We start from the raw sequence: 26776 nt of genomic DNA, 5'->3' as shown, positions 1-26776 counted from the left end.
ATGAGTGCTGAACATAACGTAAGAATCATAAGGTTTGCCATACTGGGGCAGACCAAGGGTCCATCAAGCCCAGTATCCTGTTTTCAGAAGTGGCCAAGCTAGGTCTCAAGTACCTGGCAGGATCCCAAGGGGAAGATAGATCCCAGGCTGCTTATCCCAAGAATAAACAGTGGATTTCTGCAACTCTCCCTTAATTCCCTAACTGAATCACTTTGCACTTGTCTACATTAAATTTCATTTTCCATTTGCATGTCCAGTCTCCAAGTTTTGCAATGTCTTTTTGCAATTTCTCACAGTTCTCTTGTGATTTGACAACTTTGAATAATTTTGTGTCATTGGCAAATTTGATCACCTCACTTGTTCCCATTTCCAGATCATTTATAAATATATTAAGTATTGGTCCCAGAACAGATCCTTGGGGCACTCCACTATTCACCTTTTTACTGTTTTAGCCCTACTCTCTGTTTTCTATCTTTCAACCAGTTGGCAGTCCACAATAGGATACTGCCACCTATTGCATGACTTTCTAATTTCCCAAGAAATCTTTTATTAGGACCTTTGTCAAATGCTTTCTGGAAATCCAGATACTCTATTTAAACTGGCTCACTTTAATCCACATGTTTATTTACGCCTTCACAAAATGTAGCATATTTTTAAGGCAAAACTTCCTTTGGCTAAATCCATGTTGGCTTTGTCCCATTAAACTATGCTTATCTATCTGTTCAGTAATTTTGCTCTTTATGATAGTTTCTACCATTTTACCTGGCACAGATATCAGACTCACTGGTCTAATTTCCTGAATCACCCCTTGATCCCTTTTTAAAAATTGGCATTACATTGGGCAACCTTCCAGTCTTCAGGTAACACAGATGATGTTATTGATAGTTTATAAATTTCCAATAGCAGGTCCACAAATTAATTTCTCAGTTCTTTCAGCACTCTGGGATGTATACCATCTGGTCCAGGTGATTTGTTACTCTTTAGTTTGTCAATTTGCCCTAGTACATCTTCCAGGTTTAATGAGATGTTTCAGTTCCTCTGAATCATCACCTTTGAATATCATTTCTGGCATAGGTATATCGCTTTCATCTTCCTCAGGGAAGACAAAAGCAAAGAATTAATTTAGTCTCTGCTATGGCTTTGTCATCTCTAAGTGCTCCTTTTACCCCTTGATCATCTAATGGTTCAACTGATTCCCTCGCAGGCTTTTTACCTTGAATGTACCTGAAAAAGTTTTTATGAGTTTTTGCTTCCACAGCAAGCTTCTTTTCAAATTCTCTCATTGCCTTATCAATGCTTTGCATCTGACTTGCCAGTGCTTATGCTGTTTCTTGTTTTCTTCATTCGGATCCCTTTTCCATTTCTTGAAAGATGTTCTTTTAGATATTATAGCCTTTCTTACCTCACCTTTCAACCATTTAGCCTTTTCCCACCTTTTCTAATGGGTGGAATACATCTATTCTGGGCTTTCAAGGTGGTATTTTTAAATATCATCTATGTATGTATGCTCCTTTCAGTTTTTTCCTAACCATTTTCCTCATTTTATCATAGTCACCTTTTTGAAAGTTAAATGCTATCGTAGTAGATTTCTTTTTTGTGCTCCTTCCAGTTATTAAGTCAAAGTTGATAATGTTGTGATCACTATTGCCAAGTGTCTCCAACAATGTTACCTCTCGCACCAAATCCTGTGTTCCACTAAGGACAGGGTCTAAAATAGTTTCCCCTCTTGTTGGTTCTAGTACCAACTACTCCATGAAGCAGTCATTTATTTCATCTAGGAACTTTACTTCTCTGGACTGTCCTGATGTAACATTCACCGTCAATATTGGGGTAAATTATTACTTTGCTGCTGATTTTGTTAGCTTCTCTAATTTATTTTAGCATTTCATTGTCTGTTAGTTCATTCTAGCCAGGTGGATGGTAATACACCCCACTACTATTTTATTTCCTTTTTATCCTGGATTTTCTATGCATAAAGATTCAACATTGCACTTTATTTCCTGCAGATTCATATAAGCTACATGACTTGTCTAACATGGTCTGTACATATGAAGCTGTTTCTAATTTGTGCTTTTCTTCTGTCCTCTAAAAAGATTAAGATGGGAGTTTTGCTTGTAGGTGTTCCTGCAACTTTTCCAATATAGGTTGAATTGCAGCTTTCTGTTGAGGCACGTGTTTCATATACATATCTACAAAGTCAGCCGACAATTTATGTACAAAGGCATGACACTCTTTCAGTGGTTGCTGTGGTAGGATGTTTGGAGATGCAATCTTTGTTGACTGAGGCTCCAATGTAAAAGGAGAAGACATTTTACTTGATGGTTTTGTATGTTTTTTCTTCTTTGAATACTTCTTTCCTATTTCGATGAGCTCAGAGGAAGAACTCTGTGAAGAGGAAGAAACCTGTTTATTGCCTCTGCTCTTGTACCAAGGTTTTGGCTCTGAATACTCAGAAGCACTTTCTTCCCATGCCGGTGATTCTTGATGCCAATGCTTCAGCATCAATGAATGCCTGTGCGATGCTTGTTACCATGCTTTATTGGAGCCATTACTTCATGGCTTTGATGATTTGGCACCAAAAGTTGCCATCAGGGACAATTGTTCACAGGAGCCACAGATTAATCATGAATTGGTCCAAGGCATTTAAGGCATACAATATATAAATTCAGTACAGACATTATGAGTCCACACTGTTTACATTTTTAAATTGGGCTTTTTCCCTTCTTTTCCAAAGACATCTCAATCTTCCACAGTGATGCTGTGAGAGAAGTGAAAAGATGACCATTTGCTGAGTGGATGAAATTAGACTAAGGAGGCTCACACTAGGGGACACTAATGTGGCAAGGCCTAAAGCACGCTCAAAGAGCAAAGTAGAACTTTCTGGGCTTTCAGAGAAAAAAACAATCTGACTCTGTGTCGCTGGATGATATCACCCATCTTGTGTGTAAGTACTGTTAATATTAATATTAATAATTAATATTACCCATTGCCGATACAATTGAAAAGACATTAAACATAGCGAATATGTATCTAGATGTTATCAAGCAGCTATTAAACCAAATGGAGCTAATGATTAATATACAGAAGACAGAATTCCTACATTTAGAACAGAAAAAAAATATGGAGATCTCACAGAGCCCTATCACACTCAATAACAACAAACAAATAATACTAGCAGAGAAAGTATGGAATCTAGGAGTAATAATCGACACAGAACTAAGCTTAAAACAGCATATATCCCTAAAAGTAAAAGAAGGATACACCAAACTCATGGTCCTCAAAAGATTTAAACCACTTCTAACAGCCAACTTTCGATCAGTACTACAGGCATTGATATTCACAAGCACTGATTATTGTAATGCCCTTCTACTGTGTTTACCATACACCTCACTATGACCACTGCAAATCTTGCAAAACACAGCTGCAAGAGTCCTAACTGGTAAGAGTAAAAGACACCACATCACTGAAACACTGGCTGAATTACACTGGCTTCCCATTGAACAAAGAATACAGTATAAAACACTATGCACCATACACAAATTAATACACAACAAAAACGCAGACTGGCTAAACATGGCCCTTCATGTACACATCCCCAACAGAAACTTAAGATCAGCCAACAAAGCACTCCTAACTATACCATCAGTCAAAACAGCACGACTAACCCAGGTAAGAGAGAGCGCATTATCCCTAGCAGGACCCATACTATGGAACTCCATGCCCCTGGAGTTAAGGTTACAAAGAGAAAACAAAACATTTAGGAAAAATCTAAAAACCTGGCTGTTTAAACAAGCTTTTCAAAAAGAGAAGGGAGAATAGAAACCAGGGAAGCGCAAGGAACACCCATACACACAACAGTAATCACCAAGTGCGTAGTTTTTTTTGTTTTAATAGAGAGCACATCACTAAAGGATAAGTTACAATTATAAAACGAGTCTTGTACTCAAAACTGCTATAGAATTGACCTGGACATGATGTTTTTCACATTTATCATTACATTTATTAAAAACTATGTTACCGAACCTTATGGTACCTATGTAAACTAAAAGATTTAAATTGCATTACTTTATGTGCCTTACTGTAAACCGTTGTGACGGTACCCACCTTAACGACGGTATAGAAAAGATTTTAAATAAATAAATAGATAAATACTGTTGTGCTTGTCCATGGAGAACATGGTATTTACCTGTGCATCTGCTTCAACCCCTCCCTCCTCTACAGTCTTGCTTCCAGAAGAACGCTTCACCTTCTCCAAGGTGGGTGTTTCCATCTGCGGGAACACAAACACAGCTTCAGCTGCCATCATTCATGGAAACAATTAGATCATGAAACAGAAGTCAGGAAAATGCCTGAAGCTCCTGAATTCCAGAACTAGCTCTCTGTAATCTCAGCCAAATCACTACCACCATATGAGGTGAAATTAATAAAGATAGCAAGGGCAATTGTGAAAACTCACAGACAACTTGCAGATGCGCAGATATCTTTTGCCTGCAAGTTAATTTTCAAAAGGAAAATTCTTGGCTTATCTTGTTGAAAATTAGAACTCGACAGAAAACACAGGCATGTTTTACAGCAAGTACAAAGTATGCATTATAAAATAATCAAGATTATTTCAAAATTAAATCTCCATGCACATTTTACTTTCTTTACCCAATTCTTTTTTCCTGTGATAAAAAAGTACATGTGCTGTGAAACAGTGCATGCACTTTTGGCCATGGAGGGGCAGGTGATTTTCAGTCTGGGGAATTTATCTGAGTAACTGCTTCATCACTTGGGCAAATTCCTTTTAAAACTTTCCTCTGATTGTGTACAGGAACAGGGGTTTTCTGGCTGGGCAGGAAGCAAACACATTAGCTGCCCAGAAAATTCAGGGTAACTCAGCAGAAATGGAGGGCAACCTCTGCCATTTATTTATTTATTTATTTAGCATTTTTCTATACCGACTTTCCAATAACAAAATTATTGATCAATTCGGTTTACATTTTAAACAATAACAACAATGACAAGTAAATGTCTTACAATGAACAGGTCGAATTAACTTGGATTAAGATATATGGGGGTATATGGGGGTGCCATGATTTCCAATGGTGAACAATCACAAATAGAAAACAAAATTATAAAAATGTGTCTTTGCTCTTCCAGTATCTGAGAAACTAGAGATTCTTTGCAGCCTGTTTAGGAAGGGTATTACCTTATAATGGCTATAAGACACTGGTTGTAAAATAAGTACAGGTTCTGGGAAACACTGCTAGACTCACTGTAGTCATCACAGTGTGAGCCAGACTATTGCTAAGGCTAGACAGTAACACAATAATATAGTAAATGATAGCAGACAAAGAAAGTTTTCCATCCAGCCTGCCCAGTTGTCCTCTCTGGTTTTCTACCACTTTGGGCATATGAGTATATATACCTGCTAATTTTATTTCTATGAATCCCACTACACCAGTTCAGACAGGTGGGTTATGTCCTCCTACCAGTATATGGAGGCAGAGGATACACCGCTGTCTCCGTGATATCATTGCCACTACACAGAGGTGGTGCAGCACAGAGAAAATCCAGTATACCTATGATAACGCACTAGATAGAACATTATCATGATAAAAATAATCAAAATCCCAACACTTTAAAATTGGTAGAGAAGACTCTTAGAACACAATACCTGTCCCAACCCTAAAACACAAACTAGAAACAGATATGCTAGAAGAGGAAAACAGGAGGCATTGGGTGAAGTACAGAGGAGATGAAATATCCTCTCGATGAATAAGTAAAAGCAGACAAATAAATAAAAATAATCACCTATTATGGCCCAACTTCCTGGGAGGACCCTGGATGTGTTGCAGGATTCATGGAAATAAAATTAACAGGTAATGACATTTCTTATTCCATTTCATCCTACTATACTTGTCCATACAGGGGGGGGGGGGGGGGGGGAAGTGCCAAAGCTCATCTATTCTAGGAAGGAGAAAGTAAGGGCCGCTCTGAGGACGCCAGCCCCAAAAGCTGCACCCTGTTTAGCCATGATCGGTAAAAACAGGATTTATTACGTGGTCTAGTAAAGGTGAAAGCCCAACTCTGGCTGACCTCTGTATCCAACAGAGCTGATGTAAGTCTTTATTATAGACATTTTATTTATTTTTTTTTTTTAATTATATACATAATATCTATGCGTTTTTCAAAATAGAGACAATGGTCAGAATAAGTGTATTTAAAGTATATTATCTATTCTGGCATGAATACAGTTATATGCCAAAGATGAGGCAGGATATATTTGCATACATAAATCTATTTTTTTCTATATTTTTTTAAAAGCCTATCATGTTTTGATAAGAAGTATATTTATGCTTAAATTAGTTATTGACTTTGAGTATACATATATACAGTGCACCCTAAGCTAAAAAAATACCACATTGCCACGTAGTTGTCGGACTGAATCAGGAGAACTTTGTTGGACAGCCGATCTCTGAAAGCCCATAGCACATACCTGTTCATTCGGAGCTCTAGGAAATTGATTTGGCAACAGCTTTCCTGGGCAGACCAGAGACCCTGGGGGCTGAGCCCATCTACATGAGCTCCCCAGCCCAAAGTGGACACATCCGTGATTAGGACAACTTGAGTATGAGAACCTTGGAAAGAGACCCCCTGTTCCAGAGTCAAAAGTATCCACCACTAGGACACAGTCCCAGAGAGGCGATGCGATTTGGATGTGATCCTGGAGGTTACACTTTGCTTAGTGCCACTGTGTCCTCAGGGTCCATTGGGCCTTGCACATATGCAAACGTGCCAAGAGAGTGATATGGAGAGTTGTGGTCATATGGCGCAACAATCTCAACATGTGCCAGGCTGACACCTGCTTGCTCTGCTGAATCTCTGCCGCAATGGTCATCAGAGTGATGGCCCTTTGACGAGGGAGGAAGGCCTTGGCCTGAGCAGTGTCTAGCAGGGCTGCTATGAAGTCCAATTGAAGTGACAAGCTGAAATGGGACTTTGGGTAGTTGACGAGGAACCCTAGTATCTCCAACACCCGATGGTCAAGCACACTGATGAACCCTGCCTGAGATGTGCTCTTAACCAACCAATCGCCCAGATAAGGGAAAACATGCACCCCTAGCCTGCAGAGGTGTGCCACCACCATGGCCAGGCATTATGTGAAGACCTGTGGGACTGTCGCTTCTCAAACGGCAATACCCAACAATCGAAGTGCTATTTTTCCACTACGAATTGGAGATACTTCAAATGACTTGGGAAGATCTCGATGTGGGTATACGCATCCTTCAGATTGAAGGAGCATAGCCAGTCCCCTTTTTGCAAAAGGGGATTAAGGTGCCCAGATGAACTTTTCCTTTTTGATAAATCAGTTCAAGGCCTAGGATGGGACAGAGCCCTCCTGTTTTCTTTGGAATCAGGAAGTACCTGCAGTAAAATCCCTGCCCTCTTTGCACTGGTGGAACAAGCTCAATCACTCTAGCTGTTAAGAGGGAGGAGAGCTCCATTAGTAGTACCTCCTGAGGTGCTAATGGCCCCCAAAACGAGTTTGGAGGGAAATTTGGCAGGGCACCCAACAGACTATCAGCACCCTTGATGGACGATGGAAACAACCCACTGTTCTGAGGTTATACTGGGCAACTAGTTTGTAAAGAACCTGAGTTTGCCCCCAACCAGCGAATCCATCGCCCAGGATATGGGTAACTGGTCTATTATCCCTATGATCCAGTCAAAACCCCATCCCATGACTGAGGTGCTGGCTGGGCCTTGCAAGCTCTCTGCTGCATGGATGGTTTCATGGTGGACTGAAGAAACAGCAAGGAAGGCTGTCTAACAAAGCCGTGAGGGCAGCAAAACAGGATTAGCAGCCAGATGTCCAAACTGGATTTCTTTATTGAGCAGTAACACGAATATGTGAACAAGCCCGACTCTGGCCGAGTTTCGCCCTCTTTCAATGGGGCTACATCAGGGGCTCAACTTGTGTCGTGTTTTGATTAATAAATATCCAGGTCTTAAATAAGACTCTATATCAGCTGATCATTAAACAGACTTTGAAAATTATGTGAGGGCAATGAAGCCCTTGTGTATTCTCTGGTTTTTACGAGAGAATACGAGACAGAGATGCTGCCGCTTACGCTAGATATCGTAAGCACATCTAATAATATCGGCACATTGACTATCTGTGAGTGAATGAGACACAAGGGCTTCATTGCCCTCACATAATTTTCAAAGTCTGTTTAATGATCAGCTGTTATAGAGTCTTATTTAAGACCTGGAAATGTATTAATCAAAACACGACACAAGTTGAGCCCCTGATGTAGCCCCATTGAAAGAGGGCGAAACTCGGCCAGAGTCGGGCTTGTTCACATATTCGTGTTACTGCTCAATAAAGAAATCCAGTTTGGACATCTGGCTGCTAATCCTGTTTTGCTGGTTTCATGGTGGTCCCTGTCTCCAAAGAGATTCTCCCCAGTACTCGGCATTTCAGAGAGCCTTTCCTGTACGTCTGGTAAAAGATCCAAGGCCCACAGCCATGCCATTCTGCAGGCGCCAATTCCTGCTGCTGAGACTCTCGATGCCATCTCGAAAACATTGTAGGTCGCTCGGACCTCATGTTTTCTGCACTCCAAGCCCTTATGCACCAGAATGAGACCGGTCTCCTTAGATGTAAGGACTACTTTATTACCTTTAATTTTCTGTTTGTAAATATGTGATGTGCCTTTTGTGTACATCTTATTTCTTTGTCTGCAAACATATTACAAATGTGTATGAACCTATACATATTTTTAAGAAATTGCTATGCTTGGTCAGACCAAGGGTCCATCAAGCCCAGCATCCCGTTTCTAACAGAGGCCAAACCAGGCCACAAGAACCTGGCAATTACTCAAACACTAAGAAGATCCCATGCTTCTAAAGCAATTAAGATAAGTGGCTATTCCCTAAGTAAACTTGATTAATAGCCATTAATGGACTTCTCCTCCAAGAACTTATCCAAATCTTTTTTGAACCCAGCTACACTAACTGCACTAACCACATCCTCTGGCAACAAATTCCAGAATGACATTATATGTGATATGTCTCTCTATATATTTTACTTTAGATTATTATATTAAATTCATTTGTGTCTATATGTTTTTTGTAGCCCCTGATACAGCCCCACGATTGGGCGAAACTCGGCCTGAGTCAGGCATAATTTAAAGGGTATATTTTAATATTTTTACCATTGGATTGTTCATTTAATAAAGAAGTCCTTACATCTGAGGAAATCGGTCTTGTTTTGTTACATTAACCTCCTGGCTCTTTTTGACTGACTACCGTTCTGTTTACTTGGTCCTACCTTATGCACCAGTGACATGAGGGTGTCCTGCTGCTGCTAACTGCTTGGCCACCTCCTGCACCTGCTTCCAGATATCCCGCGAATACTGGCTAATGTAGAGCTGGTAAGAAGCTATGTGGGCAATAAGCATGGCTCCCTGAAAAACCAAGAGTGTCCATCGAGCTGTAATCCTTCCCCGGGGGTGCCAAGGAATGGGTCAGAGATCGCTTGGCTCTCTTAAGAGCATATTCAACTACCACCAATTGGTGGGGAAGCTGTCGCTTATCGAACTGGGGGCCTTCTAGACAAGGCAAATCTTGTTAGCCTTCTTCTTCATGGGAGGCACTGTGAGGGGGTATTCCCACATCCTCAGCAGTAACACCTTAAGGATGTCATGCACAAGGACACCACCATCTCCTTAGAAGGCTCCATGAACTGGAGGATTTCAAGCATTTGTGCCTGGCATCCTCCCTTGTCAGTAAGTGAAATAGGATGGCCTCCACCATTGTCAAGTCCTCGGGTGAATACTTCCTTCGCTCCTCTGGAAGAGTAGGTTCTGAGGGGAGACCCTCAGAGCTATCGGTGGAGGACTCCATGATGTCATCCCCCAGGGGTCATAGGAGCCCTCGGCCCTCACTTTTCAACTAGGGGTGCAGGCACCAGAGAAGCTGGATAGGGGGCTGCAGGCCTCAGAGTCTAAGCCAGCCTAGGTGGAGCTTCCTCCTCTGAGAAACTGGCCACGACCCTGTATCAGCAGAAGGCGGCTGCAGTGTCACGATAGGCACTGATGTTCACCCAGGGAACATGCCAGTTGGGTCAGTAGCACAACAATGAGCTCATGGAGCTTTTCCAACAGTGGTTCCAAGATAGATGTGCCAGGTCTGGTGCCATCTGTGCCATGGGATCGATGCCAAGCATCACTGGCTCGACCACCAGTTGTACTCACTACTCAAGCTGCACACAAGCTGCTATGACTTCACTCCACCCCTAGCTCATCCTTTAATTTATAGGCAGGTTTCACTTTCACAAAAAAAAAAAAAAAAAACTTTATTGAGAGTTTGATCAGTCCCTTGTAGGCCATTACCAGACATATAGTGAATTCACTAATACAGTTAAAGGACGTTAATTAGACACATTCCTACATCCATAGCAACCTAAACCTTAACTAGGAACTGAACAAAATTGAGATGAAGGCAGCAGCAAGAGGAGGACTTTCCAGGCTTTTGCATCAAGTGTCACATGTATGATTTTTTTTACCCGCCGGTGAGAAGTTGTACATGTGCATGCGATGCAAAGAGCTCCTGGCTCTCAGAGAACGAGTCCGATCTCTGGAGGCTAGAGTGGCAGACTTGGAGGAACTGAGACAGACAGAGAGGTATATAGATGAAACCTTCAGGGACATACTAGCCAAGTCCCAACTTCAGACTGGCAGCCCTGGTGCTGCCTTGGAGGAAGAAGGTCTCATGATTGGAGGGCATCAACCAGGTGCAGCAGGAAAGGATACTGTAGCAAGGACCTGCTCTCCAGGTGATGCATTGTCCTTTCACACCGAGAATATCTCCCCAAGGCCTACTGCCCAGGAGGAAAGGGTTAAGTCGGCCGTCATAGTTGGTGATTCAATTATTAGGAATGTAGATAGCTGGGTGGCTGATGGGTGTGAGGATCGCTTGGTAACATACCTAACTGGTGCGAAGGTGGCGGACCTCACGCGTCACCTAGATAGGAATTTAGACAGTGCTGGGGAGGAGCCGGCTGTCGTGGTACATGTGGGCACCAACGACATAGAAAAATGTGGGAGGGAGGTTCTGAAAGCCAAATTTAGGCTCTTAGGTAGAAAGCTTAAATTCAGAACCTCCAAGGTAGCATTCTCTGAAATGCTCCCTGTTCCACGCGGTCACCAGAGGCAGGCAGAGCTCCGGAGTCTCAATGCGTGGATAAGACGATGGTGCAAGGAAGAGGGATTCAGTTTTGCTAGGAACTGGGGAATCTTTTGGGGAAGGGGGAGTCTCTTCCGAAGGGATGGTCTCCACCTTAACAAGGGTGGAACCAGACTGCTGGAGATAGAGCAGCTTTTAAACTAGAACAAAGGGGAAAGCCGACAATCGCTCAGCAGCGCATGGTTCGGAGAGAGGTATCTTCAAAGGATACTAATGATGCACTGGAATTAGGGCAAACCGACAGTGAGGTTCCAATAATAAGAAAAGTAGTCCAAGTGCCTGTAACTAAAAGCTCACCTGAGCTAAAAAATTCTAACTTATCCCTATCAATTAAAAAGCAGAATGAAAATACAAACAAAAAACAAACTTTGAAATGTTTGTATGCTAATGCCAGAAGTCTAAGAAGTAAGATGGGAGAATTAGAATGTACAGCAGTGAATGATGACATTCACTGCTGTACATTAGAATGTACAGCAGTGAATGATGACTTAATTGGCATCTCAGAGACATGGTGGAAGGAGGACAACCAATGGGACAGTGCTATACCGGGGTACAAATTATATCGCAATGACAGAGAGGAGCACCCGGGAGGCAGTGTGGCGCTTTATGTCCGGGATGGCATACAGTCCAACAGGATAAACATCCCTCATGAGACTAAATGCAAAACTGAATCTTTATGGGTAGAAATCCAATGTGTGTCGGGGAAGACTATAGTGATAGGAGTATACTACCGTCCACCTGGTCAAGATGGTGAGACGGACAGTGAAATGCTAAGTGAAATTAGGGAAGATAACCAAATTGGTAGTGCGGTAATAATGGGAGACTTCAATTACCTCAACATTGACTGGGTAAATGTATCATCGGGACATGCTAGAGAGATAAAGTTCCTGCATGGAATAAATGATAGCTTTCTGGAACAATTGGTTCAGGAACAGACGAGAGAGGGAGCAATTTTAGATCTAATTCTCAGTGAAGCACAGGATTTAGTGAGAGATGTAATGGTGGTGGGGCCGCTTGGTAATAGTGATCATAATATGATCAAATTTGAATGACTGGAAGAGGAACAGTATGCAAATCCACGGTTCTCGTACTAAAATTTCAAAAGGGAAACTTTGATAAAATGAGAAAAATCGTTAGAAAAAAACTGAAAAGGTGAAAGAAGCTATTTTAGCCAAAAGATCTTCATTCAAGAATTGGAAGAAGGATCCAACAGAAGAAAATAGGATAATGCATAAAAGTTGGCAAGTTAAATGTAAGACATTGATAAGACAGGCTAAGAGAGAATTTGAAAAGAAGTTGGCCGTAGAGGCAAAAACTCACAGTAAAAACTTTTTAAAATATATCCGAAGCAGAAAGCCCATGAGGGAGTAAGTTGGACCGTTAGATGATCGAGGGGTTAAAGGCCATCGAAGAAAGATTAAATGATTTCTTTGCTTCGGTGTTTACTGAAGAGGATGTTGGGGAGGTATCCGTACTGGAGAAGATTTTCATGGGTAATGATTCAGATGGACTGAATCAAATCACGGTGAACCTAGATGTGGTAGACCTGATTGACAAACTGAAGAGTAGTAAATCACCTGGACCGGATGGTATACATCCCAGAGTTCGGAAGGAACTAAAAAAATCAAATTTCAGACCTATTAGTATAAATTTGTAACCTATCATTAAAATCATCCATTGTACCCGAAGACTGGAAGATTGCTAATGTAACCTCAATATTTAAAAAGGGCTCCAGGGGCAATCCAGGAAACTACAGACCAGTTAGCCTGACTTCAGTGCCAGGAAAAATAGTGGAAAGTGTTCTAAACATCAAAATCACAGAACATATAGAAAGACATGGTTTAATGGAACAAAGTCAGCATGGCTTTACCCACGGCAAGTCTTGCCTCACAAATCTGCTTCACTTTTTTGAAGGAGTTAGAAACATAGAAACATAGAAATGATGGCAGAAGAAGACCAAACGGCCCATCCAGTCTGCCCAGCAAGCTTCACACATTTTTTCTCATACTTATCTGTTTCTCTTAGCTCTTTGGTTCTATTTCACTTCCACCCCCACCATTAATGTAGAGAGCAGTGATGGAGCTGCATCCAAGTGAAATATCTAGCTTGATTAGTTAGGGGTAGTAGGGGTAGTAACCGCCGCAATAAGCAAGCTACACCCATGCTTATTTGTTTTACCCAGAATATGTTATTCAGCCCTTATTGGTTGTTTTTCTTCTCCCCTGCCGTTGAAGCAGAGAGCTATGCTGGATATGTGTGAAGTATCAGTTTTTCTTCTCCCCTGCCGTTAAAGTAGAGAGCTATGCTGGAAATGCATTGAAAGTGAAGTATCAGGCTTATTTGGTTTGGGGTAGTAACCGCCGTAACAAGCCAGCTACTCCCCGCTTTGTGAGTGTGAATCCTTTTTTCTTCTCCCCTGCCGTTGAAGCAGAGAGCTATGCTGGATATGCATGAAGTATCAGTTTTTCTTCTCCCCTGCCGTTGAAGCAGGGAGCTATGCTGGATATGCGTGAAGTATCAGTTTTTCTTCTCCCCTGCCGTTGAAGCAGAGAGCTATGCTGGATATGCGTGAAGTATCAGTTTTTCTTCTCCCCTGCCGTTTGAAGCAGAGAGCTATGCTGGATATGCGTGAAGTATCAGTTTTTCTTCTCCCCTGCCGTTGAAGCAGAGAGCTATGCTGGATATGCGTGAAGTATCAGTTTTTCTTCTCCCCTGCCGTTGAAGCAGAGAGCTATGCTGGATATGCGTGAAGTATCAGTTTTTCTTCTCCCCTGCCGTTGAAGCAGAGAGCTATGCTGGATATGCATTGAAAGTGATGTATCAGGCTTATTTGGTTTGGGGTAGTAACTGCCGTAACAAGCCAGCTACTCCCCGCTTTGTGAGTGTGAATCCTTTTTTCCACATTTCCTCTTGCTGTTGTAGCTTAGAGCGATGTTGGAGTCGCAGTAACCATGTGTATGTTTATTGAATAAGGGTATTATCTCCAGGCAGTAGCCGTCATTCTGGCGAGCCACCCACTCTTTATTGACGGCCTCTTGATTTTATGGATCCACAGTGTTTATCCCACGCCCCTTTGAAGTCCTTCACAGTTCTGGTCTTCACCACTTCCTCCGGAAGGGCATTCCAGGCATCCACCACCCTCTCCGTGAAGAAATACTTCCTGACATTGGTTCTGAATCTTCCTCCCTGGAACTTCAAATCGTGACCCCTGGTTCTGCTGATTTTTTTCCTACGGAAAAGGTTTGTCGTTCTCTTTGGATCATTAAAACCTTTCAAGTATCTGAAAGTCTGTATCATATCACCTCTGCTCCTCCTTTCCTCCAGGGTGTACATATTTAGATTCTTCAATCTCTCCTCATAAGTCATTTGATGAAGACCTTCCACCTTTTTGGTCGCCCTTCTCTGGACTGCCTCCATCTTGTCTCTGTCTCTTCGGAGATACGGTCTCTAGAGTTAATAAAAATGTGGATAAAGGTGAACAGGTAGATGTAGTATACTTCCATTTTCAGAAGGCGATTGACAAAGTTCCTCATGAGAGGCTTCTAGGAAAAGTAGAAATTCATGGGATAGGTGGTGATGTCCTTTCGTGGATTGCAAACTGGCTAAAAGCTAGGAAACAGAGAGTAGGATTAAATGGACTATTTTCTCAGTGCAGTGCCTCAGGGATCTGTATTGGGACCCTTACTTTTCAATATATTTAGAAATGATCTGGAAAGAAATACGACAAGTGAGGTAATCAAATTTGCAGATGATACAAAATTGTTCAGAGTAGTTAAATCACAAGCAGATTGTGATAAATTGCAGTAAGACCTTGAGAGACAGGAAAGCGAAGCAGGGTCAGGCCTTAGGGGCACCAGGTCTCTCGGGTTCCCTGGCTGCTCTCCTCGGCCCGCTAAGTCCGGAGTGTTCCCTGAGGAACTGTCAAGTGCGCTAGGCTGGGACCGGCCCTGGCCTGGAACTCCCATGGCCTCCTCACATTGGGCACATAGGGAGTCTGCTTCCTCGCTCTGTGTGGCTCTGAGGTTGCATGCTGAGCAGAGGCTTAGGGCTCTTATGCCTGATTCTGGAGGCGCCGGCTCTGCGGATGCATGGGCTTTCTTATGCTCCATTTCGCCTGTTATTTCCTTCCCAGCCGGAGTATGCGCTTTGTAATATGCATTGCTTATCAACGTGTGCCTATGAATGCGAGCTTATCGACCTGCGCTTAGCAGCATGCGCCTAAGAACGGGCGTCTTATGAACGTGCGCCTATCGACAGGCGTCTTATGAACGTGCGCCTATCGACAGGCGTCTTATGAACGGGCGCCTATGAACGTACGCCTATCAATAGGCGTCTAATGAACGGGCTCCTATGAACGTGCGCCTACCCCCAGGCGTGTTATGAACGGGCGCCTATGAACGTGCGCCTATCAACAGGCGTCTAATGAACGGGCGCCTATGAACGTGCGCTTACCCATGGGCGGCTAGTAACGGGCGCCTACCCACAGGCGGCTAGTAACGGGCGCTTATGCGCGTGCGCTCAACAACGTGCGCCTATCCGCGTGCACTCAGCAACGTGCGCCTATCCGCGTGCACTCAGCAACGTGCGCCTATCGTCAGCAACGTGCGCCCAGGTGGCAAATGCGCGTAGACAGACAAGATGGCGACCTCCTTGGCGGGCTGCCACGTAGGCAGACCCCGCTAATCCACACTTCCTCGGAGACCACAATAAAGATGTACGCCTTACCTTGTCTTCGGCGCTTCCCGGCTGCGACCCGGGCGGTCTCCGGCTGCAGGGGGAAAGGGTGAGTACCTTCACCGCCACGCTCGAGAAAGTGCACCCGCTGCCTCTAGGCCGCGCCCGAACTCGTCTCGCTCGGGGGCCAAGTCCTCGCCAGGACTGAGGCTGCCTCTGTGCCGCGCCCGAGCCCTTCTCACTCGGGGGCTAGGTCCCTGCTGCGAATCGGCCACCGGACCGAGGCTCTTACCTCTGAGGGACCACGGAAGTCAGCTCAGGAAACTCAACTGGGGGAGGGACCGAATGGTATCACTGCAGGAGTGCGGGGCTCGTCTTCAAATAGATTTCTTCTATGAATTTAGTCGTTAGAATTTGGAAACACACTCAGCGAGCGTGAGGTAGCTCCAAACTGCTTTGGAGATGGGAAATTACTGAATTGCTGCACTTCCTGTGGGGGTATATGTACCCGTGCTGACGTCAGATCCGTCTCCAACTGCTAGCACGAGCACACTATACCCATTTGTTTTGAGTCCATCTGCTACACGCTAAGAAATTACTTCTTACCCGATAATTTCCTTTCCTCAAAGTAAGGCAAACCAGTCCATACCAGTGGGTTGTGCTTGCCAACCAGCAGGTGGAGACGGAGAACAAAGACTGGCAGCAGTCACCCTCTTATAGCTCAGCTCAGGCACCAGCCATCCAGTATTTCTCCAAAAGCAAACTGTGGACACTAACCACTAAACATTAACAATAATATTGCATCCTACAAACAATATTCAACTTAATCTTCTGGATTCTTTTCTTTTTCTTATTTTCTTTTAATGACAACAGAAACACTGGACTCAGCTCTGCTAACAATAGTCCTTTAGGACAATCAGAGTATTTAAGAAGAATGGAACTCACCTACTCAATTTGTGGTTGTCCAGCTGCAAGAAAGATTCTGGACCTCATTCCTTTCTGGACAAGGATTTAGCAACACAGAAGAAAGTCTGCCACCTCAAGGCAGCCACAGGCAGGAAAAGTGGACTAGCTTGCCTTACTTCGAGGAAAGGAAATTATCAAATAAGAAGAAATTCCACCTTCCTCTTCACCCAGGCAAGCCAGTCCACACCAGTGGGTTGTACCAAAGCTACTCCCCATAGGGCAGGCGGCTGCCTGAGGCCCAAACAGCACTGCCCTAGCAAAGGCATAATCCTCCCGCTAGCCACATCCAATCGGTAATACCTGATAAATGTATGCAAAGAAGACCATGTCGCCGCTCTACAAATCTCTGCTGAAGAAAGCAAACACAATTCTGCCCAGGAAACCGCCTGAGCCTGGGTTGAATGCACTCTGACTTGTCTCAGAAGAGGCTTCCTTAATCCAACAAGCTACCGTGTCCCGAGAAGCTGCCTCCCCCCCTTCTTCACCCCCCGGTGAAGAATAAAAAGCCTACCCGATTTCCAAAACTCATTCATAACCTCCAGATAACACAGTAAATGCTGCTGCACCTCCAACGGCCTCAAACTCCTGTATTCCTGACCATCCATATCCTTATCCAAGAATGGTAACACAACCAAATGGTTTAAGTGAAACTCCGAAATCACCTTTGGAAGAAAGGCAGTTACTGTTTGAACACGCACCCTATCCAGAGTGATAATCAAAAAAGGTTCTCTGCATGACAAGGCTTGCAATTCCGAAATCCACCTTGCACAACAAATAGCAACCAAAAACAGCATCTTCAGAGTCAGTAACCACAAGGAAATACCCCAAAGAGGATGAAAGGTCGAACTCACCAGAAAGGAGAGAACCAGATTCAAATCCCATAAGGGTACCGGGAAACGTAAGGGAGGTCTAGGGTGTTTTACTCCCCTCAAGAGCCTAGTTACGTCTGTATGAGAAGAGAGCGGTCTCCCCTGCACGCGGCCCCAATAACATGCTATAGCAGCCATCTTCACCTTCAGCGTGTTCAAGGCTAATCCCTTACTCACTTTCTTGTAAAAATTCCAAGATTAAGGGAACAGGCATCAAAGCAGGCATAGAATGGAGAGATTACTTACCTGATAATCTCGTTTTCCTTAGTGTAGGCAGATGGACTCATTACAAATGGGTATAGTGTGCTCGTGCTAGCAGTTGGAGACGGATCTGACGTCAGCACGGGGTACATATACCCCTGCAGGAAGTGCAGGCGCTCAGTAATCTTCCTTGCAAAAGCTTTATGGATATATGTGTGACTGACCGATCAATTGACTGAACATGATTAACCTGACCGATTGACAGAAGCTGGAGACCGCCAGTGTTCTCAACTGGAAGGCATCGACACCCGGCAGGGTGAATGCCCAATATCAGAAAATATGGCTTACCTTGAAACGGTGAATTCCCATGTATATCGGCAGCCGGGCGGGATGCTGAGTCCATCTGCCTACACTAAGGAAAATGAGATGATCAGGAAAGTAATCTCTCCATTTCCTAGCGTGTAGCAGATGGACCTATTACAAATGGGATGTACAAAAGCCATTCCCGGACTGGGTGGGAGGCTGCCCGAGGTCCGTTTAGGATTGCCCTTGCAAATGCTGTGTCCTCCCTGGCCTGGACGTCCAGACGGTAAAATCTGGAGAAGGTATGGAGGTAGGACCACGTTGCCGCCCTGCATCTCTCTGCAGGCGACAACATCCTAGTTTCTGCCCAGGAGGCCGCTTGCGCTCTGGTAGAGTGAGCCTTGACCCGTAGAGGTGGTGGTTTTCCCGCTTCTACATAGGCCGCCTTGATAACTTCTTTGATCCAGCGAGCAATTGTCGCCCATGAGGCCGCTTCTCCTTGCATCTTCCCGCTGTGAAGGACGAACAGGTGGTCCGTCTTTCGTACTGCTTCCGACATTTCCAGGTATCTGGACAATAGCCTGCCGATGTCGAGATGGCGCAGTATGCGACCTTCTTCCGATTTCTTCAAACCTTCCGTGGTTGGCAAGGATATGGTTTGGTTGAGGTGGGAGTGCGAGACTACCTTGGGTAAGAAGGAAGGAACCGTGCGAAGATGGACAGCCCCTGGGGTGATCCTGAGAAATGGATCGCAGCAGGACAGTGCTTGTAGCTCTGAGATGTGGCGTGCTGAACACACGGCCAGCAAGAACACCATCTTCAAGGTTAACAAACGGATGGACAGGCCTCGGAGGGGTCTGAAGGCAGGTCCTGCTAGGAATTCCAAAACTGGTTGAGGTTCCACAGGGGCACTGGCCACTTCAGCGGCGGGCGAACGTGTTTGACTCCTTTCAGGAAACGTGAAACGTCTGGGTGTGTGGCAATGCTGTTGCCGTCACTCCTGGGGCCGTAGCAGGATAGCGCAGCTACCTGAACCTTGATTGAATTGAGGGACAGACCCTTCTGGAGCCCATCTTGCAGGAAATCCAAAATGATGGGGATTTTAGCGGCATGTGGATTGGTGCCACGAGTTTCGCACCAGGCTTCAAATATTCTCCAGATCCTTATATAAGTTAGTGATGTGGAGAACTTCCATGCGCGGAGGAGTGAATCTATTACTGGCCCCAAGTATCCCCTTTTCTTCAGTCTAGCCCTCTCAATGGCCAGACCGTAAGAGAGAATTGAGCTGGATCCTCGTGGAGGATGGGACCTTGCCGCAGCAGGTCCCTGTGAGGAGGCAGGGGTAGAGGATCCCCTGCCAGAAGCCTTCTCATGTCTGCGTACCAGGGTCTTCTTGGCCAGTCCGGGGCCACCAGAAGAACTAGGCCTCTGTGCCGCTGAATCTTGTGTATAATTGCCCCCAGCAGGGGCCATGGGGGAAAGGCATATAGCAGGATCTCCAGAGGCCATGGCTGTACCAGGGCGTCGATCCCCTGGGATAGAGGATCTCGCCTGCGACTGAAATATCTGGGTACTTGAGCGTTGGACCTGTCCGCTAGTGGGTCCATGCCCGGCGTCCCCCACTGATCCGTGATCATCTGGAAGGCCGTGGATGACAGCTGCCATTCCCCCGGGTTTAGGCTTTCTCTGCTGAGGAAGTCTGCCGTGGCATTGTCCTTCCCGGCGATGTGGACGGAGGAGATGTCCTGGAGATTTGCTTCCGCCCACGCCATCAGGGGGGCTATTTCTAAGGATACCTGTCGGTTTCTGGTTCCGCCCTGCCGGTTGATGTATGCCACCGTGGTGGCATTGTCCGACATCACTCTGACTGCTCTGTTGCGAAGTCTGTGGGCAAACCGCAGGCATACTAACCTGACTGCCCGTGCCTCTAGTCGGTTGATGTTCCACCCCGACTCTTCTCTGTTCTACCGCCCTTGGGCGGTTAGTTCTTCGCAGTGTGCTCCCCAGCCGCTCAGGCTGGCATCTGTAGTGAGCAGGGTCCAGGTTGGAGAGAACATTTTTGACCCCCGGCTCATGTGGCCGGGCTGCAGCCACCACCGTAACTGATGCCGTACTCTGGCCGGTAGAGGTAGATGCACGGTGTAGTTCTGTAATCGTGGGCTCCACCGAGATAGAAGGGCGCGTTGCAACGGTCTCATGAGCCCACTTCCAGAGTGGAGGCCATTAGGCCGAGGACCTGTAAGTAATCCCAAGCTGCGGGCCGAGTGGCGCTCAGCAAAGCCTGCAAACGATTCCGGAGTTTTAATTTCCTCTTGGAGGTCAGGCTGACTGTCTCCCTGGGTGTCGAATCGGACTCCGAGGTATTCCAGTGACTGCGAAGGCTGTAGGGAACTCTTGTTTGTGTTCCAAGAGAGTTATAACTCTGTTGGTTGCCCGGCGGCTCTCCTCCGGTGACTTTGCCCTGATCAGCCAATCGTCTAGGTAGGGATGGACGAGAATTCCTTCCTTCCTGAGTGATTCCGCCACCACTACTATTACCTTGGTAAAGGTCCGTGGCGCGGTGGCTAACCCGAAGGGTAGAGCCTGGAACTGAAAGTGTTGTCCCAGGACTTTGAAGCGTAAGTAGCGCTGATGATCCCGATGGATTGGGATATGCAAGTAAGCTTCTGACAGATCCAGGGATGTCAGAGACTCCCCTGGCTGTATGGCACTTCGGACTGACCGCAGAGTTTCCATGCGAAATCCTGGGACCCTTAAGTGCCGGTTGACCGACTTGAGGTCCAGGACGGGTCTGAAGGTGCCCCCCTTCTTGGGCACGATGAAATAAATGGAGTAATGCCCAGAATTTATCTCCCATGCAGGCACTGGGATTATGGCTTTTAGGGACAGGAGCCTTCCCAGGGTAACTTCCAGGACCGCCCTCTTGAGGGGCGGACAAGGAGATTCCACAAACTTGTCCGGAGGGAGGTGAAGGAAGTCCAGGTAATACCCTTCCCGGACGATGTCGAGGACCCACTGGTCTGAAGTAATCTCGACCCATCTGCGGTAGAATAGGGTTAGCCTGCCCCCTATGGCTTCGTCCCCCAGATGGGTCGGCCGATTCTCATTGTGGGGTGCAGCTGGGACCCGAACCCGAGCCGGTTCCCCACTTGCTGTGCCTGGTCCGAAAGGGCTGGTTCCTGGTCTGAGAACGAGGTTCTTGGTAGTGAGTCCTGTAAGGGTTGAAGCGTTGAGAGCTTCTACCTCTGGATGGCCTAGGAAAAGGGCGCTGGTTCCTCCTTCATGTCTTCTGGTAGACGGGGCAATGGAGAGGCGCCCCATTTGTAGCCAGTTTCTCAAGGTCGCTGCCAAACAGGAGGGATCCCTTAAAGGGCATTCTGGTAAGGCGCGTCTTGGAGGAGGAGTCGGCTGACCAATTTCATAGCTAGAGCTGTCTCCTGGCTGCCACTGAGGATGACACTCCCTTGGCTGCCGTACGGACTAGATCGGAGGCAGCGTCAGTGAGGAAGGAGAGGGCTGATTCCATTTCTTCTCCCGGGGTGTTGTTCCTGGCTTGTGATAAACAGGAACGCGTCACCACAGTGCAGCAGGTCGCAATTCGTAGGGACAAGGCTGCCACCTCAAAGGCTTGTTTCAGAATGGCGTCCATGCGCCGGTCATGTGCATCCTTGAGGGCCGCCCCTCCCTCCACCGGAATGGTGGTGCGCTTCACAATTGCGCAAACTATGGCGTCTACCTTAGGGCACACCAGCAGCTCCTTGGTTGCCGGGTCCAGGGGGTACATGCCAGACCAGGCCCGAACCCCTTTGAATGAGGCCTCCAGCGTATTCCACTCGAGATCGATTAGCTGCTGTGCTGCTTGTAGGAGGGGGAAGTGGTGGGCCGTTTGACGAAGGCCTTCCAGCAGGGGGTTCATTGTAGGTTCCCCTGGGGTGCTGTGGCCCGGGATAGTCAGCTCCGACAGGCATTGAGAGACCAGGTCTGGGAGATCCTCCTTAAGAAAGAAGCGTCACATGGTTCGATATGGCTCTATCCCCGAGGGAAGTTCTCCCTCCTCGGGGAGCTCTTCTTCTTCCACAGAGCAATCTGAATCCCCATAAGTGGGGCTTCCGGGTGGCGGGTTGCCGTGCCTAGGTCTTGAGGGTCCAGGGGCCGGGTCATCTGGTACGTATGGGACCGTTCGGGGATCAGACTGCATCTGGACAAAGGCGTGGATCCCCTTGAATAAGAGATGAGAGCGAAGCAGGTTGTAGCCTTAGGGGCACCAGGTCTCTAGGGTTCCCTGGCTGCTCGGCGCGGCCTGCTAGGTCCGGGGTGTTCCCTGAAGAACTAGCAATTACGCTGGGCTGGGACCGGCCCTGGCCTGGAACTCCCAGGGCCTCCTCACATTGGGCACATAGGGAGTCTGCTTCCTTGCTCTGTGTGGCTCTGAGGTGGCATGCTGAGCAGAGGCCTAGAGCTCTTATGCCTGATTCTGGAGGTGCCGGCTCTGCGGATGCATGGGCTCTCATACGCTCCAACGCGTCTGTTATCTCTATGCGCTTTGCAATATGCGCGAAGATGTGCGCCTGTCAACGTGAGGTTATCAACATGCGCCTATGAACGTGCCCCTATGAACATGCGCTTATCAACATGCGCTGATGAACGTGCGCCTAGCAACGTGCGCCTAGCAACGTGCGCCTAGCAACGTGCGCCTAGCAACGTGCGCCTAGCAACGTGTGCTAAACGTCGTGCGCTTAGCAGTGTGCGCCTATCAACAATGTGCGCCCAATTATTTTCGGGCGCCTAACTTACGCGCCCGGCGCCTGTGCGCTGAGTCTGAGCGCTAGGGCGAGGCGGCGAACCGGGGCAGATGGTGACGGCGAGCAGGCAGGGAAAATGGCGACCTCCTAGGCGGGCTGCTACGCATGCAGACCCCGCTAATCCTCGCTTCCTCGTAGACCAGTAAAGTAAAGATGTACGCCTTACCTGATCTTCAGCACTTCCCGGCTGCGACCCGGGCAGTCTCCGGCTGGGGGAGAGAGGGTGATTACCGTCACTGCCGCACTCAAGGAAGTGCAGCCGCTACCTCTAGGCCGCGCCCGAACTTGTCTCGCTCGGCGGCCAAGTCCTCACCGTGAACGGATCGGGACAGAGGCGCCTCTATGCCGCGCCCGAGCCCTTCTCACTCAGGGGCTAGATCCCTGCCGCGAATCGGCCACCGGACCAAGGCTCGTACCTCCGAGGGACCACGGAAATCACCTCGGGAAACTCAACTGGGGGAGAGACCCGATGGTATCACCGCAGGAGTGCGGGGCTCTTCTTCAGGTAGGACTTCTATGAATTTAGTCGTTAGAATTTGGAAAAACGCTCAGCGAGCGTGAGGTAGCTCCAAACTGCTTTGGAGACGGAAATTACTGAGCACCTGCACTTCCTGCAGGGGTATATGTACCACGTGCTGACGTCAGATCCGTCTCCAACTGCTAGCACGAGCACACTATACCCATTTGTAATGAGTCCATCTGCTACACACTAGGAAAGCATAATTCTGACATCAATGCTCAAACACCCGCCAAACACGAATATATTTATTTATTTATTTATTTAGGATTTTTATATACCGACATTCTCAAAACAAGTATCGAATCAGGTCGGTTTACATAGAACAGAACTGTCGCAATAAAGGCGTTACATTGAACAGCGTTTCTTAACATATGAGTAACATATAACAAATAACATATTGATATAGATAATGAAATTAAATATTACATAGATAATAATAATAATAACTCGTCAACAGGACGTGGATAAAAGTACGGTATGTTTAAAGCAAGAATAAATATCTAGAATAATTAAGGGGTAGACTAAATTGTGATATGTGGTTACATAGACCATGTTGATATGCAAAAAATCCAAGGTATGCATGAGTTAAAGAAGACTGATGAATCAGAGAAGAAGTCTTAGGCAGGTGTGTTGTTCAGATCTGACGCGGTTGGATCTTGAGCGGAGTAAGGGTGATCTAGGATCTGATGTTGGACTATTTTTCTCTTTGACCGGTGTCTGAGTGATCTTGTGGTTCTGTATAGGTTTGCCTGAAAAGCCACGTTTTTAGATTTTTTTTTAAAAGTTAGATGACAAGTCTCTTGGTAATGAGTTCCAGTGTGGGCCCGGCTGTGGAGAGTGCTCGTTTTGTTAGTGTAGTTTTGATCGGGGGAGCATATAAGGAACCTTTGTAGTTGTACCTGATGGGTCTTTGTGATGTGTGAAGGCGGAGTTGCGAGTTTAGATTTAGGTGGGTGATGCCCATGATATCCTTGTGGATCATAGATAGTGTCTTGTAGGTGATTCTAGCTTTTATAGGAAGCCAGTGGAGGCTGTGAAGAATAGGTGTTATGTGGGCTCTTTTATTTGTGTTGGTGAGTAGCCTTGCTGCGGCATTCTGCACCATCTGTAATGGTCTGGTGGATAAAGCTGGAAGACCTAGCAGTAGAGAGTTGCAGTAGTCCAGCTTAGACAGAATTATAGACTGGACTACTAGCCGGAAGTCACTGAAGTGAAGAAGAGGTTTCAGATTTTTCAGCACTTGGAGTTTGAAATAGCATTCTTTAGTTGTGTTGGTAATGAAGGATTTTAGGTTGAATTTGTTATCGAGATGCACCCCCAGGTCTCTGACGGAGGTGGATAGGTTAGTAGTTAGTTTTGAGAATTGTGTTACGCTTTGGGAGTTGGTAGGGGTGTGGTTTTCGTCTGGTGAGATGATGAGGATTTCTGTCTTGTTTGGATTGAGTATGAGGGTTCAAGCTGGATAGGAGAGAGTTGATAGCTTGTAAGCAGATATTCCAATGTGCCCAAGTTTTTTGCAGTGATTCTGTGATGGGCATGAGAATCTGAATGTCATCAGCGAAAATATAATGTTTTAGTTTGAGGTTAGAGAGTAAGTGGCAGAGTGGAAGCAGGTAAATATTAAATAGCGTAGTAGAGAGAGATGATCCTTGTGGTACTCCTCGAGTTGATTTGATAGGATGTGATTCTTCATTATTGATTTTTACTTTGTAGAATCTGTTCTCCAGGAACGATTGGAACCAGCTATGAGCTTCTCCTTGAATTCCTATGTCAGATAGCCGCTCGAGTAGGATGGTATGGTTGACTGTGTCAAATGCGGCGGATAGGTCAAGAAGAGCGAGGAGGTAAGGTTGTTTTTTTTCGAGATTAAGAAGGATGGTGTCAGATAACGATGTTAGAAGTGCTTCAGTGTTTTGAGATTTCCTGAAGCCGAACTGGAAAGGGGAGAGAATGTTGTTATCCTCCAGGTATTCCGACAATTGCTTGTTGACGAATCTTTCCATCACTCTTGAGATCAGGGGAAGGTTAGCGATAGGGCGGAAATTTGCAGGATCATCCGTTGAAAGGTTTGGTTTTTTTTAGTAAAGGTTTCAGAACGGCTATTTTGAGTTGATCTGGGACCTTTCCTTGTATTAAAAAGCAGTTGATGATGTCTGCTATAGGTTTAGAAATGGTGTTAGGAGTCGCTAGGAGAAGATTGGAGGGTATGGTATCCAGAGGATGGGAAGATGGTTTGAGCTTCTTGAGAATAAGTTCGATTTCCAATGATGAGGGAGTTTCGAACGATGATAGGCTGTATTCTTTGTTATGTGATGAGGTTGTCGTCTGTGGTACTGTTGTTTGTTGGGTAGGGATTGGCTTGAGGAGGTTGGTGATCTTTTTATCAAAGTAGATTGCTAGTTCCTCAGCTTTGTTGGCTGCTTGTTCATCTGGAATGATAGGTGGAGTGGGTTTTGTTAAGGAAGATACAAATGAGAATAGAGCTTTTGAGTCCAGTGCAAAGTTGTGAATTTTTTTTGCAAAGAAGTCTTTTTTGGCTTTTAGGATGGCTAATCTGTATGTGTTGAGATGAGATTTATAATTTAGCGTTGTGATGGTGGAAGGAGACTTGCGCCAACTGTTTTCTTTTTTCTGGAGCTCTTGTTTGAGGGTTTTGAGTGTCGGAGTGTACCACGGTTGTCTTTTTGCTTGGGGTGGTTTTAAGGATTTGGTGGTAGAGGGACAGGTAAGATCGGCGATCTCGTTTGTAATGTTGAGCCAGGAGATGATAGCCGAGGAAGCGTCTGTTAAATCCAGTCGGTCGAGTTCTGTGGAAAGTAAATTACTAAGATTGTCTATGGGGCAGGGTTTCCTGTAACGTATAGTGATTACTGGAAATATGGGACGAGGCTGGTCTTTAATTTGAAGTTCGGCCGAGATGACGTGATGGTCCGACCATGGGACTGGGACGCAAGTAGGGTTATTGGTTGGTGTTATGCCATGGTTGAGAAAGATCAAGTCGAGGGTATGTCCCGCTTTGTGCATGGGATCTTTGACTATCTGGTTGAAGCCTAAGTGGTTGAGTGCTGAGAGAAGGATATCACAGTTATGGGTTAGCGGTGCGCTGTTTACATGTAAGTTAAAGTCTCCCATCAATATAGCTGGTTTGTCCTGTTTGCAATGTTTTGTAACACCCGCCAAACACGAATATATGCCAAGGAGGTGGA

At 45.9% G+C, this 26776-nt stretch overlaps 1 protein-coding gene across 2 annotated transcripts in view; it reads right to left on the bottom strand.

Moving 5' to 3' along the window:
• Positions 1-26776, bottom strand: part of PACS1 (phosphofurin acidic cluster sorting protein 1) — a 478069-nt gene that overhangs the window by 234662 nt on the left and 216631 nt on the right. For both annotated transcript variants that reach the window (XR_003858449.1, XM_029614641.1), the window contains exon 11: positions 4187-4270. Coding sequence is in view for 1 of the 2 variants with exons in the window: in XM_029614641.1 (XP_029470501.1) it covers positions 4187-4270 (84 nt within the window). In the remaining variant the exon portion in view is untranslated. The remainder of the gene's footprint in view (positions 1-4186; positions 4271-26776) is intronic.

Source organism: Rhinatrema bivittatum, chromosome 8, assembly GCF_901001135.1.
Source record: "Rhinatrema bivittatum chromosome 8, aRhiBiv1.1, whole genome shotgun sequence".
Lineage (NCBI taxonomy): Eukaryota > Metazoa > Chordata > Amphibia > Gymnophiona > Rhinatrematidae > Rhinatrema > Rhinatrema bivittatum.
Note: the sequence above shows the minus strand (reverse complement) of the source record. Positions and strands in the feature narration are given on the sequence as shown.